This window comes from Argopecten irradians, chromosome 2 (assembly GCF_041381155.1).
Source record: "Argopecten irradians isolate NY chromosome 2, Ai_NY, whole genome shotgun sequence".
Classification (NCBI taxonomy): Eukaryota; Metazoa; Mollusca; class Bivalvia; order Pectinida; family Pectinidae; genus Argopecten; species Argopecten irradians.
Genome location: NC_091135.1, coordinates 18,320,294 through 18,335,320, shown reverse-complemented (window position 1 = coordinate 18,335,320; position 15,027 = coordinate 18,320,294). Strand labels below are relative to the sequence as shown.

General features: G+C 36.6%; 2 protein-coding genes across 5 annotated transcripts; both read left to right on the top strand.

Annotated features, from left to right (window-relative positions):
- The first annotated feature begins 562 nt into the window (after positions 1-562).
- Positions 563-7,808, top strand: LOC138314683 (uncharacterized). 4 transcript variants are annotated; one of them, XM_069255152.1, is made up of 8 exons: positions 563-694; positions 3,370-3,604; positions 4,426-5,151; positions 5,696-5,883; positions 6,077-6,271; positions 6,541-6,654; positions 7,218-7,356; positions 7,606-7,808. In XM_069255152.1, the coding sequence occupies exons 3-8, from the start codon at positions 4,448-4,450 to the stop codon at positions 7,787-7,789; spliced, it is 1,524 nt and encodes a 507-aa protein (XP_069111253.1). In that variant the 5' UTR covers positions 563-694; positions 3,370-3,604; positions 4,426-4,447; the 3' UTR covers positions 7,790-7,808. The 4 variants fall into 4 exon arrangements, with proteins under 4 accessions (XP_069111253.1, XP_069111252.1, XP_069111254.1 ...); XM_069255151.1 differs by lacking the exon at positions 563-694 and adding an exon at positions 796-934; XM_069255153.1 differs by lacking the exon at positions 563-694 and adding an exon at positions 1,023-1,158.
- Positions 7,809-9,338: 1,530 nt separating this feature from the next.
- On the top strand, positions 9,339-13,201 carry LOC138316902 (uncharacterized). Its single transcript, XM_069258549.1, has 5 exons — positions 9,339-10,126; positions 10,525-10,619; positions 11,045-11,161; positions 11,280-11,333; positions 12,266-13,201. Exons 1-5 carry the CDS (start codon positions 10,069-10,071, stop codon positions 12,461-12,463), a joined length of 522 nt encoding a protein of 173 aa, XP_069114650.1. The 5' UTR covers positions 9,339-10,068; the 3' UTR covers positions 12,464-13,201.
- The last annotated feature ends 1,826 nt before the right edge of the window (positions 13,202-15,027 follow it).

The window sequence follows — 15,027 nt, the reverse complement described above, 5'->3', positions numbered from 1 at the left end:
ATGGACTATAAAGGACCACTTTGTCTTGTATCTTAATATGTGATAACAAAATAAAGTTTCAAATCAATAACTTATACATTGTACTTTTGTTATAATTTCTATGCTTGCTATGTGATAAGAAAATGACGTTTCAAATAAATAACTTATACTATTGTTATAATTTCTATACTTAATAAGTGATAACAATATAAAATTTTATACTTCTGTTATATTTGTATATAAATTAGTAGATAAAATGTACATCAATATCACATTGATGCGTAAGATTATATCGAATTTTTTGTCCCAAATACATGTATACATATGTACTGTGAACTACCCTAAAAAATATATTTCATTGCGAAACTTATTTCGAAGAATCGCAAAGTTGTGATAATTATTATGATTACCGGAATCTTATCTAAATCAGTTTTATAAAAAGAAAATGAAAATATACAGAAGCAAAAACGCAAACATGTGATTACCTCCATTTCGTAATTTTTACAATATGTAAGAGTGAAACCGCAAGCTTTATAATAGTCATACAACTTTTTCTAGAAAGGCCTGGTATAAAATGTGAGAAATCCATCATAGAAACAACTGAATAAAATCGGAGTGAGACAAGGGTGTAGTAACTTTGATGTATAGACTACAACATGCAGAGCCTGTACCTCGAAAAAACCGTTAAGATCATGGCATTACCTTCTGATACAAGGTAAGTGAAAACCTATGTTCAAACACTTAATTATTGGTCTGTCACTGATATCGTAACTGAGCAGTTTCCAAATATAGAAATCGTCACGGTCCAGAGCCTGTCTGGGTACTACCAGGGATACATGTACAGTCTCTACTGACTGGCGATGACAAATCATGTGATAACATGTCATTTGTTGAAATTTTCTGGTGTATAAATGGGGAAATCCTAGTTAACTGACTTGTTACCTGACTCTTCAGAGTAAGTATTTAGGACAAAAATTATTGCTTTAGTGAAATATATGTAGTACTTACTAGTGTTTGAAGTGATCTAGGTTACAAGGCCGCGAAACATCTATATCTGTGACCCGCGGTTTATAAACATTTCCGGATACTGTATCACAGAGATTCCATGGACTTATCAAACTACAGGATTTCTTACATGAGAAATATGGCTATACAGCGGAGTGTTTTATCAACGTCCAGGTTAACGTTACTCCCGACTGAGTCTACAAAGTGCATAATTGTGTAAAACCGTACACCGGATATTGCTACTATCGAAAAGCAGACGATGAACAACATATACTGTATCTATCTATTTTGCAAATATGTGTACCATTATAAGCATATTAATTGCCTCACTTACACTACTCATCTATGTGATGCACTTATAAGTTGTATGTTCTGAACCTACGATAACTGTTGAGAGACCGCCGTTTAATTTAGCATGGTCTGCGTAGTAACGCCTGATGGCGCAATCACTACATCAGCTGAAGAAGAATCACAGATATAAATGTTTTTAACCGATTGAAATAGCGATATGTATAGATGCATGTCACACACATTTATAAAGTTTGATATGACCGATTATGAAAAGGATCTATAACATTAGCGATGTATATGACATATTGCTTGGTGATTGAATCTTAACTGTACGACGGATTAACTTTTCAGTGTACGGGGAATTGCTTTATCGTATATCATAAAATTGGATGTTTCCCATCAAAACAACCCATATAACAAATAAAATCGACAATAGTTTGTTTTGCAGAAAAATAAACGAATCATTAAACTATAGGTGCAGTATTTATCATACTCACGAATCAAGAAGAGCATCCGGCTAAAGAACGGGTTGGAATACTGGTCTGGACGCTACATTACCTCATCTCCTTTAATACTTTCACTTTTTCGAGTTAACGTGGTTTGACTAGCAGATACAAGTCTCCTGATAAATATATATGCCACAGATACAGGTCTCCTGATAAATATGTATGCCACAGATACAGGTCTCCTGATAAATATGTATGCCACAGATACAAGTATACTATTAAATATATATGCCACAGATACAGGTCTCCTGATAAATATGTATGCCACAGATACAAGATACTGATAAATATGTATGCCACAGATACAAGTCTCCTGATAAATATATATGCCACAAATACAGGTCAACTGATAAATATGTATGCCACAGATACAAGTCTCCTGATAATATGTATGCCACAGATACAAGATACTGATAGGTCTCCTGATAATAAATATATATGCCACAAATACAGGTCTCCTGATAAATATGTATGCCACAGATACAAGTATACTGATAAATATGTATGCCACAGATACAAGTCTCTGATAAATATGTATGCCAAGTACAAGTATACAGGTCAACTGATAAATATATATGCCATAGATACAAGGTACTGATAAATATATATGACACAGATACAAGTCTCCAGATAAATATATATGCCAAAGATACAAGTATACTGATAAATATGTATGCCACAAATGCAGGTCTCCTGACAAATATATATGCCACAGATACAAGTATACTGATATATATGTATTTCACATATACAAGTCTCCTGATAAATATATATGCCACAGATACAAGTATACTGATATATATGTATTTCACATATACAAGTCTCCTGATAAATATGTATGCCACAGATATAAGCCTCGTGATAAATATGTATGCCACAGTGTCCAAATATGTGTAGACATGATAAATTCTCTGATCCCAATGACAAGGACAAATTAATTAGTTATTATCGTGCAGCGGGCCTACCCAATCTTGTTATGAGCCTTTCATTCATATGTGAATATTATATTTTTCGAAGTTAACAAAACATAAAACGTAACATGAATTTATTGAATAATAATGTAAACGTCGTAAATATTAAGATGGTGTAAAGCGACCACTGGACTGTCTGTGGTCGTTATTTACGTTGGGTACATAACGCTTGTTACTTTATGATTTCATTCCAAATAAAGAAAACAGGGGAACACTCTTATAACTTGATGAATAATTATATCTGCGTGGTGTCTGGCCGACGTACACATTCGGACACGGAGTATATCTTGAGGTACAAACTAACTTATATCAAAGCTTATCTAGTCTGATTGTATAGATAGGCCACATGGGCAGGGATCGTCAAATTGAGCCGTGTATTATCTCGTCTGTCTGTATAATAGCGATATGTCATACAAAAAAGTGATCGTAACAACCCAGCGGACACCCTCCCCCACCCCCGCGGACGCCCTCCTCCGACACACCGGGTATATATAATAAGGTATGGTGTATACCTAATGGAGTTTAGTTCATGCCAACCAATGATAACCGTTTGTGTGTTAATGCAAACCAATACATGATACATATCATTTCATTCGCCATTGTTGTTTGTACCACAGGTAAAGCTGACGATGGTCCTACCACGCCACCTGATCGAAGATAAACAAAGTTCTGGGTACAGTGGTCAGGTATATACCTATACAATGTGATGACGTGTGGTATAAGTACTCCTGGACAAACCCTACACAGGACATAACACATAGTATATAATCACCGCTATGTTTTCACTAAAATAGGCCCACGTGGTGTCAGGATTTACACGTGCGAAGTGGGCGTGTGAATCTCAGATCAACAGTAAGTATAACGAGGGAAGTTGTTATATAACTGTATAACTATTGGTAAGCTTAGGTTAACGTTTGTGGGGGAAACATACGGTACATGTGTGTATGTACAACTATGGAAAGGACCATATCGACTACATGATAATATGTGATTGTCATATTCATAATGTAGTATTGTAATTTCACGTAATCAGTGATATTTCATTCTATCTCTATATATGTTTATTTTGAAACAATCTATTGTGTTGTACATTTTCTTATTGTGTTCATTTTTTTTGTCTGACTTTATATATAAGTATTACATTTTTTTTTTATTATTATACCAAAATGTGGTTGGTCGAAGACTTCCAATCAAGATAAAATATGACTGTCTTAAAGTAGCATGCATGGGAAAACTCGCCATTATGATAATTTATCGAACTATATGTATAATAGTTCAGAATTATTGTAAATCATGTCCCAGTTGTTGATCAATCTGGTATTATCTAAATATCAGTTCTCCGGGTCCATGGTAAGTTGATGAGTAAATGCCGAAGGGACCTGGAAATCGTGAACCTAGTTAATAAGATGAAGGTTAATAAGAACAGAAGATTTTATGTACTGTATATATCCTGTTGTATCTATAGAGCGACTGGAAATAATGCATTTAGACACTAATATAGATAACTATATTACATGGAAATGTTGTAGTCACACCGAGGCTTGAACATGGACTTTCCCATTATTTTACATGGGAGGCCGTCCTTACATGACCCTGGCTGTTAATAGGATGTTAAAATTATCAAACAAACAAAATAAGCAGGTGATACTTACATTTATGGCACTCTGTTCCAGAAAACTGAAAGCAATACAGACAATGGGACAGAAAGCAAAGAAACGCAGCACCTCTTCTGGGGTTCGGGGTGTTTCTAAAGTTTCAGCACAGACGGCAGAGGTCGCAAAATCTCTTAGTGAACCATCACCATCAAAGTTGCCACTAGGTGTCGTTGTGTTGGTAGGTTTAGCCGTTCTTTTCGCCCTCGTTTACCCTCAGTTCCAGGCCCTATCTACCGACAGGACAGCAAGAGATTCCCCAGAACTACCAAAAACAGAACACTCAACAGAGGATATAGACACTCTACAAAGTGACGTCATTGATGAGGTACCTGCGGTACACCTAAATGATCCAATGATAGACGAAGACAGCGACTCTAAAACAGAACGTCGTTCTGTCCCTTTAACGAGCGATGATAATGGCGAAATGCATAAAACAAAGAGAACTATTTCACCAAAGGAAGAAAAGACAACAAATCCTTCCATAGACAATAGTGGGTCTTCTCAGGGTAAGAAAGTAAAATCCTCTAAGCCTGTGAAAACGTCAAAATCCACCAAGAAAGGTGGTCCAGCATCAAATTCTTCTAAGAAACAAAATGTAGATACTGAACAAAAACTACCAAAGGAGGTGAGAGATTTCAAACCAACTTTTCAGAAGACAATGACACCTAAGAAAATCTTTGCCGACGGCAGGAGACTACCTCCAATGGAGTTGTTACCACAGAAACCAAACAACAGCAGCGTCAGGTAGGTCTGCTATGTTCTTGTTACCACAGAAACAGGACAACAGCAGCGTCAAGTAGGTCTACTATGTTCTTGTTACCACAGAAACCAAACAACAGCAGCGTCAGGTAGTCTACTATGTTCTTGTTACCACAGAAACCAAACAACAGCAGCGTCAGGTAGGTCTACTATGTTCTTGTTACCACAGAAACAAAACAACAGCAGCGTCAGGTAGGTCTACTATGTTCTTGTTACCACAGAAACCAAACAACAGCAGCGCCAGGTAGGTCTACTATGTTCTTGTTACCACAGAAACCAAACAACAGCAGCGTCAGGTAGGTCTAATGTGTTCTTGTTACCATAGAAACAGAACAACAGTTATACGGTGTGGTTGATAGCACAGCGGAAACAGATCAGTAAAGTAGTTCATTCTGTTAACCCACAGTAACCGAATAACAAAAAGTCCATGGAACTTGTGTTAACGCAAAAAATTCTCTTAGGTAGGTATACTAGTATTTTTCCGTAAAATAACAACCTTACTACTTAAAACATTCATTCCTTCCCTTAGAGTGTTCCTGTACAACGAGTTCCTTTCGGATGCAGAATGTGACGGTCTAATGAAAGTTCACGATAGACACGTGGCAGAGTCCAACAAAAACGATCCTTTCGTCTGCTTCGACTCCATCAACACCCTCAGAGAGCATCTCAAGGCCAATGGTATCAAGGTCAAGGTTACCCCACAGGATTTTATGCCAAGTACGTTCTGATCAAATCCTGTTAGCTCCTTATATATCTGAGAGTCCATGACTAACATTTTTTTTGTTTTATGACGTCTCTGGTGGATTTAGAATCGGTGTGGTCCTAGACATCTTACACTGAAGTCTGAAATACTAATTTGTTCATATAGTTAATATTCACTAAATTATTAAATGTTTGACGGTCTTTACAGAAACGCTATGTATGAACGCCACCTTCTCTAGCCAGCTCAAGTCCTGGTTCCACTCCAACTGGAGCTATAGCACGGCGTTCTACCCCGGGGAGAGCAGGTTCTCCAAGGTGTTCGAGTATAGGGTCAAAGAAGCCACCGGTCTCCTCCCAGAAAATGGCGGGAAATTTCAGATTACGTCATATCCTCTCGGAATAGGTGAGACAACACAAATATTGGCATGATATCTGATAACCTACGTATGCTGTGAATTTAGCTATCAAACTTATCTTATAGTTGTTAAAAATTACGTGGTTATCTATTGGCACCAAGATCATAATAACTTATGTCCTATATATCCGGTTCAGATAGTGTAACGAAGGGAAATAACTCTGGTTTATCGCCACAACTAATTTAATAATTCACACCTAATATGTGACCTTTTGTATGCAAACGTCACCTTTTAAACTTGTGTTTACTATTTTCAGGCTACAAGACACACACAGACTGCACAGAAAATACCAATGACTTGAGGGACCGAATGGGAACTATACTGGTATACCTTCAGGATGTGGAAGAGGGCGGGGAGACGATGTTTCCGGGTAGGATATAGCTCATTTTCTAATCTCTCCCAGAGTGCATTGCCGTACCCACAATTTCAATGTGAATGTGGGGAGCACAATGAATGAACCCCTGGGAGAGATTGCTAAATTTCCAGGAAAGGGGTGGGGAGACGATCTTTCCGGGTAATATACAGCTCAGGTTCCGGGAAGGTGATAGGGGCGATATTTAATTACCCACATGTTTTTATTTGAATGTACGACGACTGAAGGGTATTATAGTCCCTTCTCAGAGACACTGGCGAGATTTAATGCTACAGGGACGGATAGAGGAGGGATTTGATGGAGTGTGAGGGGATTCATTGACAAAACTATTATGGTATATCGTAGACAAATAAGGAAGCAGAAACATTTCCCTAGATCTGTGTAGCGATAAAAAGGAAAGAAAGCGTGTTATTTCATATTCAGATAAATGCAGTATGACACTGGATATTGGGAATTTCCTTATAAATGTAGTATCGCATCAATTAATAAGCATGATTGTCGTCTTGTACAGTATAGTAGTACAACATTTATTATATCTATGGACAATGACTTAATTTCAGAACTTGGCATATGGGTCAAGCCAAAGAAGGGACGGGCGCTGGTGTGGAACAATATGAACGAGGACGGCAAGTGTGAACCAATGTCAATCCACAAGGCTGCTAAGGTGGACAAGGGTCACAAGTACATTCTACAGAGATGGTGAGCACAGTCAAAATGGGTGGAAAAACTGACGATTATTACAATATGTAGCCTAACGAAACCCAAATGGGGGATATAACTACATAATAGCATCTTCGTTTACTGTGAAATGTCAAATGAAAAGAGTAACAAAAATACCCGGAAAAGTTGTGTAAATGATCATAGTTCAGTAAAAATCTTACATAATAGCATAGTAATTTATTTTAATTTTTTTTAACTTTGTGATTTTTTTTTTTTTGTGTGTTAAAGGTATTACTACAAAAGTTTTTACTCCCTTGGTAAGCGACCACCGGAACCGGAAATACCGCGGCGGGCGGAACTACAGGGACGTGTCTCCTGTGACGAGTACCAGCACGGAAGTTGCCGTTGGTATGACGAGTGGAATTACGACCATCTAGTGGACTATATGAACAAGAAGGCCACGTTAATCTGAATAAAATACATATAATGTATTGTTGTCTTAGATTGTGTTTTGAAGCATTCATTTATCAATTCTTTAGTAGGACAATTCTTCGTTTTATGATAACATACTGTATGGCCACCGTGGGATACCAGAAAATTATTTGAAGTCAATACAACGGTATATGGTTATCTGTTTTGGGTATGCGTGCTGGTAGCTTTTAGGTCCCAACAGTGAAAAAAACAAACACAACGATTCATGTGCATCGGGGAAAATAATTTGATGCTTCTTACTACAAATGTTTAAATATGCTAAATGTATCAAAACTCTCCGAGTTTCATCAATTATTATCTGAAACGTACTACATAACGGTCTGTAACAACCTGATTTTTTTCAAAATGTTTTATTTCTCTATGAAAAATTATGTTTAAAGTTGTATTTCTGGTAATTTTCACTGTAAAGATATATTGCTTAAACATTTGATATTTGAACATGCACATATAACTTATTGATTAAGCTCCCCAAAAGAATATGTCGGCCTATAAGAGCGCCGAAATCTAGGGATCATATATTCCTGGTTTTGAATACAGCGCCTTCAATCACCACCATGTTCAGTACCTTCGGCTTTTGTCGGCATTCCGAATCGTACCACGTGACTTATGTCCACACGTCCTGCACGTGGTGATCCAGGTAACTAGCGTAAGCGCACATGTGTTTGTTTACGTTTTCCTTCTGGCTAATAAGAGCAAATCGTGCTGGTACAGTGTCTATGTCCACAGAGCGAGTATTTGAAACATCTAATTCACACATTGCCGTAATTCAATATTGTGTGTATCAAAAATTGTAATGTTTTAGCATTAATTTCTTTGTACAACCAGTCTGCTGAGGTCGACCACGTGTTTTGTTTACGAAAAATTGTTGACATTTCTCTTGGTTTCACAACTCTCGTATTACTTCGAAATTGTCGCGACGATGTTCGGAAGAGTTCGGAATGATTCGGCATCTTTCGAGGTTATTTTTGACGTGTACACGTTAAAAAGATTTTTACTTCTATAATTAAAAATACTTCCAGTGCTGCAACTTTATAAAAAGTGGTAAAAGTAGAAAGTTTAAACCTCGGACAGACGAGGAATTTGTGTATAACACTTAAACAGTTTTTACTATGACAAAAAGAGCGAAAGTGATAGACCATACAACTTTAATATTTCCTTGTGTGTTTATTTTTTCCACCTGGCTGTCTGCGTGGTAGGTTTCAGAGAATCAAAACAGGAAATAACACAACTATGACCTTACTAAAGATATTATACCAGGATGAATATATAGCATGGTTACATGGTTACTAGATACTAAGTATATTCCTAATGGAGTCGCTGATATGGAATATAGCTAAACATGGATATCGCCGGGGACCTCTTGAACGGATTGGATGCGGTGGAATACGTCGTGCATTTTTTCTTGAAAAAAAACAACAACAAAGAAATGATCAAACACGGTTTTATGTAATTGCTGATATTGTTTAAATCTTATGTATAAATACAATTGAGTAAATAAAACAATATTTAACAATTAAAGGATTGTTAGATTTCATTTATTGGAGATATAAATGCAATCTGGATGGCAGATAAATAGAATAGCGCCCGCAATCTAACAATCCTTTAATTTTTGTATTTACATTTGATTTTCTAGTTCAAAGTAAATCATAATTTAAATGCAAGTGAACATTTGAATTTCCCGCTTCAGCCATTTAACCTCAACAGCCAAGTTCAACGTGATAAAAAATAGTCCCTATAAAAAATTGTAAAGATAACAAAATTTCAATGTTTTAATAGCTATTCAGTTTACTTTCAATTATCCAGACATTTTAAAGATTTTTTTTTTCATAACCAAACTGGTTCATTCAACTACAATGTCAATTTTCCAGCGCGGACTAACATGGTATTAGTAAACAAGACTCAAATCCATTTATGTAGATATTACTACACCAAGTCTAGGCTGCATTTATTGGCTCATAATGCAGATCACGATTAATCTAAGAGTAATAGGAGTCGCTGTGGCAAAATGTAAATATTTCCAAATAACATACAGTTTTAGACATTAGCACTGCATGATAAGGATCCATAATGAAACCCGTCAACAGAAAGTTATCTGACAAGAATGACGCTTTGTGACATCCTTTGATAAGACTTGTAAGTTTTGCTGTATTGTGACGTCATCGACAATACTACGTCACCCTAGTGACTGTAGTTAGGTGTTCTATTGTTCTCAAGCGAAAAGTTGGACGTAATTTCGATAAGCGACTACAAAAACGTTTCATGATGCTATTGTCTGTGATTGTACCAGTATTTTATTATTTAACCGGTAAACGGAAAGGTAAGTCAAATTTTCTATTATCTGTGTGTTCACTGTGTTGGCACCTAAAAATTATATTTAAGAACATTTACGTGTTCAGTGAATCTTAGATCGGAGCCCTGAGAATACAATGATCACTGATGAATTTCTTCTAATTTTCTCTGATTTCAGCAGTTTCGCGTTATCGTAGTTTACCTTCTTGGTAGTTCCACACATTTCTTTGTGATCGTCGTCTTGATAATATGTTAGTTTTATACAAGAAGACACAACACGAACATACCGCAGTCTCCCAAAACACGCACCCCGCACTTCACACACGCTACACACTGCATACATGGAGGCCGTCTTAACATGACCCTGGCTGTTAATAGGACGTTAATCAATCAAACAAACAAACATAATTGTGTTTTCCTTCTCAGAATCTATCAACTGTTACCGTGATACGACTCAGAAGATATGTGACTGGTTTTACGACCGTCCCTCCACTTCCGGTCAAGCAGAGCGATATGCCACGGTAACCAATTGCGAATAGTTCCTTAATGCTTATATACAAATGTATAAAGAAAATGAAAAAAATATTTAGTTGATTTTTTTATAATTGAATACCAGAAAATATTTGATAATGTAGAAGAAGTGGGGAAATATAAATGATTCCTGTCGAGTGCACCGACCATAAATCGAACCCGGGTCTCGGGTGTGAAAAAGAGGTCGGGTGTGAAAAAGAGCCATGCTCCGGTTCTTCATCTGAGTGAAAGAGACCGCATATCTAACACTATGTACAAACCAAACCAACCCGCTCCTTTTACAATTATATAGCCTCTGATCATCCTTAAACTATACCATGCTACACAATCAACCGTGAATCTCTGAGCGACGATACTTAATGTTTTACCTTATCTTTTTACTTTGATAACGACTGTCTTGTGTATTGTCCACCAGACCAGTCCGCGGTCAGCACTGTCCTCCGTCAGGGATCCCAAATGGTCCGACCGGACCCCCGTACAACATGATGTGTACCTCTATAGTGACCAGTACTGGAACGACCACTATAAACAGGTTGGCAAACTATTAATACTCATTCTCTTCATGATAGATATCAGTGCGTAAAATCGTGTTCATTGCATCTCCAGTTGTTAATCTCCAAAACATAACAGATACATCTGCATATTTTCAGCTGAAGGCAGAAGGCCGAAGTGAAACATACAACTACTTCTCGTATACGCTTTCGGTAAGTCAAAAGCAGGGATTTAGGAAATTAGACTTATATAATATAAATCCTTGGTCAAAATATATATCGGCATTCATGTCCATATAATGGGCGCTCAGTATTTTCTTATAAGGGGTGTTCGGTATGAACTTATAAGGGTTACTCAGTATGTCCTTATTGTAGGACTGTTCAATATGTCCTTATAATTCAATTTTGCTTGTTACGAGCATTTCCATTGGCTTTACTTTATCAGCCCAAAAATCTGAGTGTACACTCATCATAAACCGCTTCGCGATTGGCTGAGATGACGGCGTAATGATTTCACAGACAAAAGAGTCCCAAAATGAATTTTGAATATTGAAGAGATTATCTTTAGTAAATTGAAATATAAAAATTAATTTGAATAGATTTTTTTTATGTTATGGAGATATAACACAAAAATCTGAGTGTACTCTCATCATAAACCGCTTCGCGGTTTATTTAGAGTACACTCAGATTTTTGTGTTATATCTCCATTACATAAAAAATCTATTTAAGTTAATCCTTAAATAAGGCGTGCTCGGTATGTCCTTATAATGTGTTTAGTTTTTCCATATCAGGCAAAAAAATATGTTTAGGGTTACCCGACCGACCCTAATTTTTTACCCCCGACCCTAATTTTTTTCCACTTTTCTACGAAAAAAACATATTAAAAAGTCGGGATTTTGACCTCAGACTCCGGTTCCGGCCATCATTTTAGAGTGAAAAACACTAAAAAAATCCTTCCACCTTGACAATGTAACCCTAAACAAACATTTTTTTTGGTCTAATGGTTATTCAGTATGTCCTTATAAGCGTGTGCTCAGTATGTACTTTATTATCTGCATCGTTGATATCGACGATCCGTATGCAATAATTTTGAAAACACAAAAACTGTTTTGATTTACCATACGACACGTTTATTTCCTGTTCAGAACCTCACAGATACACCTGTGTCGTTGCCTGGGAAACAGACGGCATGTCGGGGGATGGACACTCCGTTCCAGACCGCAATGGGGAATTTGTTCTCCGTTACCTGTACTACAGCCACAGCTCAGTTAAACCAAGGAAGTTCCGTCGATCCGTGCCACTTCACTCCACACCAAAACTTTGATGGAGGGGATCTCGACTGAATATCTGGACAGGCCCCGGAGTCCCAAATCACTTGGCTATCGTCAGATTTCACAAGGGCTAAGTCCTCATTGCAACCGAGGATCTTCTTAGAACAGACCCATTAATAAGAACTACGAGCTGGCGTAGAATTGGTGATGGCAACGTCCTCATTTGGGTCCGGTTGGTGGTGCTTGGCATTAGAGCGTCACAGGACGCAGAGTCCTCGAGCTCACTGCTGCTCTAGAACCATTCTGTTGCGCAAATGTTGACATTCCAGCATCCTCTCTGGAAATGAACGACGGTGATCCCGGCTATGTGCGTGGTCTCTTCCTCGCCACATAGACAAAACAATAATAGTCACGTCCTCAGATCTTTGACGGATCTCAAACTCGTTGAGGAATTTCTGAAGGTATAACCAGGCCTCAAGCTTTGACCCATCAGTCGGTGTCAACAACATATTGAACAAGGATGACTTAATTAGATGTATCAGCCGATTGGTGGTAGTCCATCTTGTGGTCCATGGCTGCGGTTGTCGAATCGATCGAAACAATAAAATCAATGCTGAAAATTTTGGTGAACTTATAAGATCCCCACCTTCAAAATTGATATATAAAAAACATAAAGTGTCCCTCATTCTGAGAACTAATGAATGCATGTACAACCTATTAATATCTGCGACAAACACCGCTATTTATAAATTCAATTTGTACTATACATAGTAACTAATAACTCATGTTTGTACTATAGAGATGTAAGGAAAGGTAAACTTATTTGATACTGTTTTGAAAATAATCAATAAAACGATTTAATGTGTGTAATGTTTTATCCTGGTCATTGTTCCTGTCAATCATCCATGAATGATATACATGTGTGATGACTTCAGAGATTTAGATTATATCCCGTTATCATCTACCATCGCTGCATGAGGTCAAAGGTAGAAGTGTAGCAAGAAGAAGCAAATTAATATCTTATATCTTTTTAATTCTATACTATCATCTGTCAATTTCATATGTTTGAACTGCAGTATGTAATTATGATTTACAAAGCCTTCATTTCACTGACCAAGATAGTCTAGATTGTAAGTATTGAAGGGGAACATCATTTAAAACAGATTTAAATATAATACAATGAAAAGGGTATAATAACGAACTTAACGAGAAGTATTCTACATTCATTTTCATCCAAAGGAAGCCGATTAATATGATTTAATTCCAAGATCGTTCGAAAGAACAGTCTAACAATGCCAGAGGTAATATTAACATCAAGCAATAGACTTGTTTCATCGGGTAATGTACATTCTACATCAATGCTTTCTATTTTCACCCTTCGCCCTATGAATTCTTGTGTCTTCACTCATAGATAGATTTCAATCTACTTTCATGTATTGAAAAAGCAATAGTAGTCAAATTTTTCTTCAATGCACATGTTAAATATTAGCACATCTTCTAGTTATAAATAAAGTGATACATGACATCAGACATATGGCGGCGTTTCATTTAGTCTCTTTGTTTTTCTGGTTATAGACAACGGAAAGAAATTAAAAAAAAAAAAGAATAATGAACAGCACTGATTTTCAGTATCTGAACCTTTATAAAAACATGCCAATCTACCAATTCAGAAAAAAAACTATATTTTAAAAAAATAGTTACAATGATAGCACATTTAATATAAAATTAACTTTTGGAAACTAATTAAGAGACCCCTTTCCCTTTCTCTACTACTTCATGTATCGATATAAATATATACTGTCTACTCTAAATCTCTGCTTCTTGCCAAAGTGACTGTCCGATCACAGGCTCCGGACCACCTACCGCGAGTAGGCGTATCACCATACCTTGTTAATCCACTTATATGGTTTCTGGAACCCTTGCTAGTAATTAGGTCATGTGTGATATACCTATTTCTACAATTACCGGTATTTACCTTTCTAAACTTTACCGCGATGTTTACCTGGGAGAAGACGGCTGGGTCAGCGTCATCAGCTACAATCACCGGGCTCTATCGATAACACATAACATTGATACTTCCCTCTACGACGACATTGCATCTAACGCAAAAACATTACTTTATGTCTAACAAGACAACAAACAAAACATGCGCATAAAATCACGATAAACTATTTTAAAGATGTTTTACAACGTAATTAAAAATTTGGGTTCACATTTTTATTTTTTTTTTTTTTTTTTTTTTTTGAGAAAAATGTGCATTTTCTTTTCCTTTGGCATACATATTAATGAGAAATTATATACCCGTTTTTCAATATTATCAGTACTGCATTATATCTGAGAGGTTGGCTTGCCGAATACTGTCGCAAGAAGGATAACTCCATCTTAAATGGTTGTGAACTATGAACAATCTGAAGAAAAAAAAAACCTTCAATGCTGAAATGTGACGTCGTGTTTAAGCTTATTCCAATAGACAAGGTAAATAATATTGAGGGAAACGTGCAAAGAGGCATTTTGTATAGGTGAATAAATTGATCATTATTATCAAGGATTTACGTCGATCTCCTTGTCATTATGAAGGAGACCATTATATATAAATTACAAGTAATGAGAAAACAAGAAAGAAAATATATTGATGA

What these genes read in the sequence shown, in the direction of transcription:
- LOC138316902 (XM_069258549.1), top strand. Translation starts at nt 10,069, where the DNA reads ATGATGCTATTGTCTGTGATTGTACCAGTATTTTATTATTTAACCGGT. An exon ending in TTTAACCGGTAAACGGAAAG is followed by an intron (nt 10,127 to 10,524) that starts GTAAGTCAAATT and finishes TTTCCTTCTCAG; the next exon opens with AATCTATCAACTGTTACCGT. An exon ending in AAGCAGAGCGATATGCCACG is followed by an intron (nt 10,620 to 11,044) that starts GTAACCAATTGC and finishes ATTGTCCACCAG; the next exon opens with ACCAGTCCGCGGTCAGCACT.
- LOC138314683 (XM_069255152.1), top strand. Translation starts at nt 4,448, where the DNA reads ATGGGACAGAAAGCAAAGAAACGCAGCACCTCTTCTGGGGTTCGGGGT. An exon ending in CCAAACAACAGCAGCGTCAG is followed by an intron (nt 5,152 to 5,695) that starts GTAGGTCTGCTA and finishes TCCTTCCCTTAG; the next exon opens with AGTGTTCCTGTACAACGAGT. An exon ending in GTCATATCCTCTCGGAATAG is followed by an intron (nt 6,272 to 6,540) that starts GTGAGACAACAC and finishes TACTATTTTCAG; the next exon opens with GCTACAAGACACACACAGAC.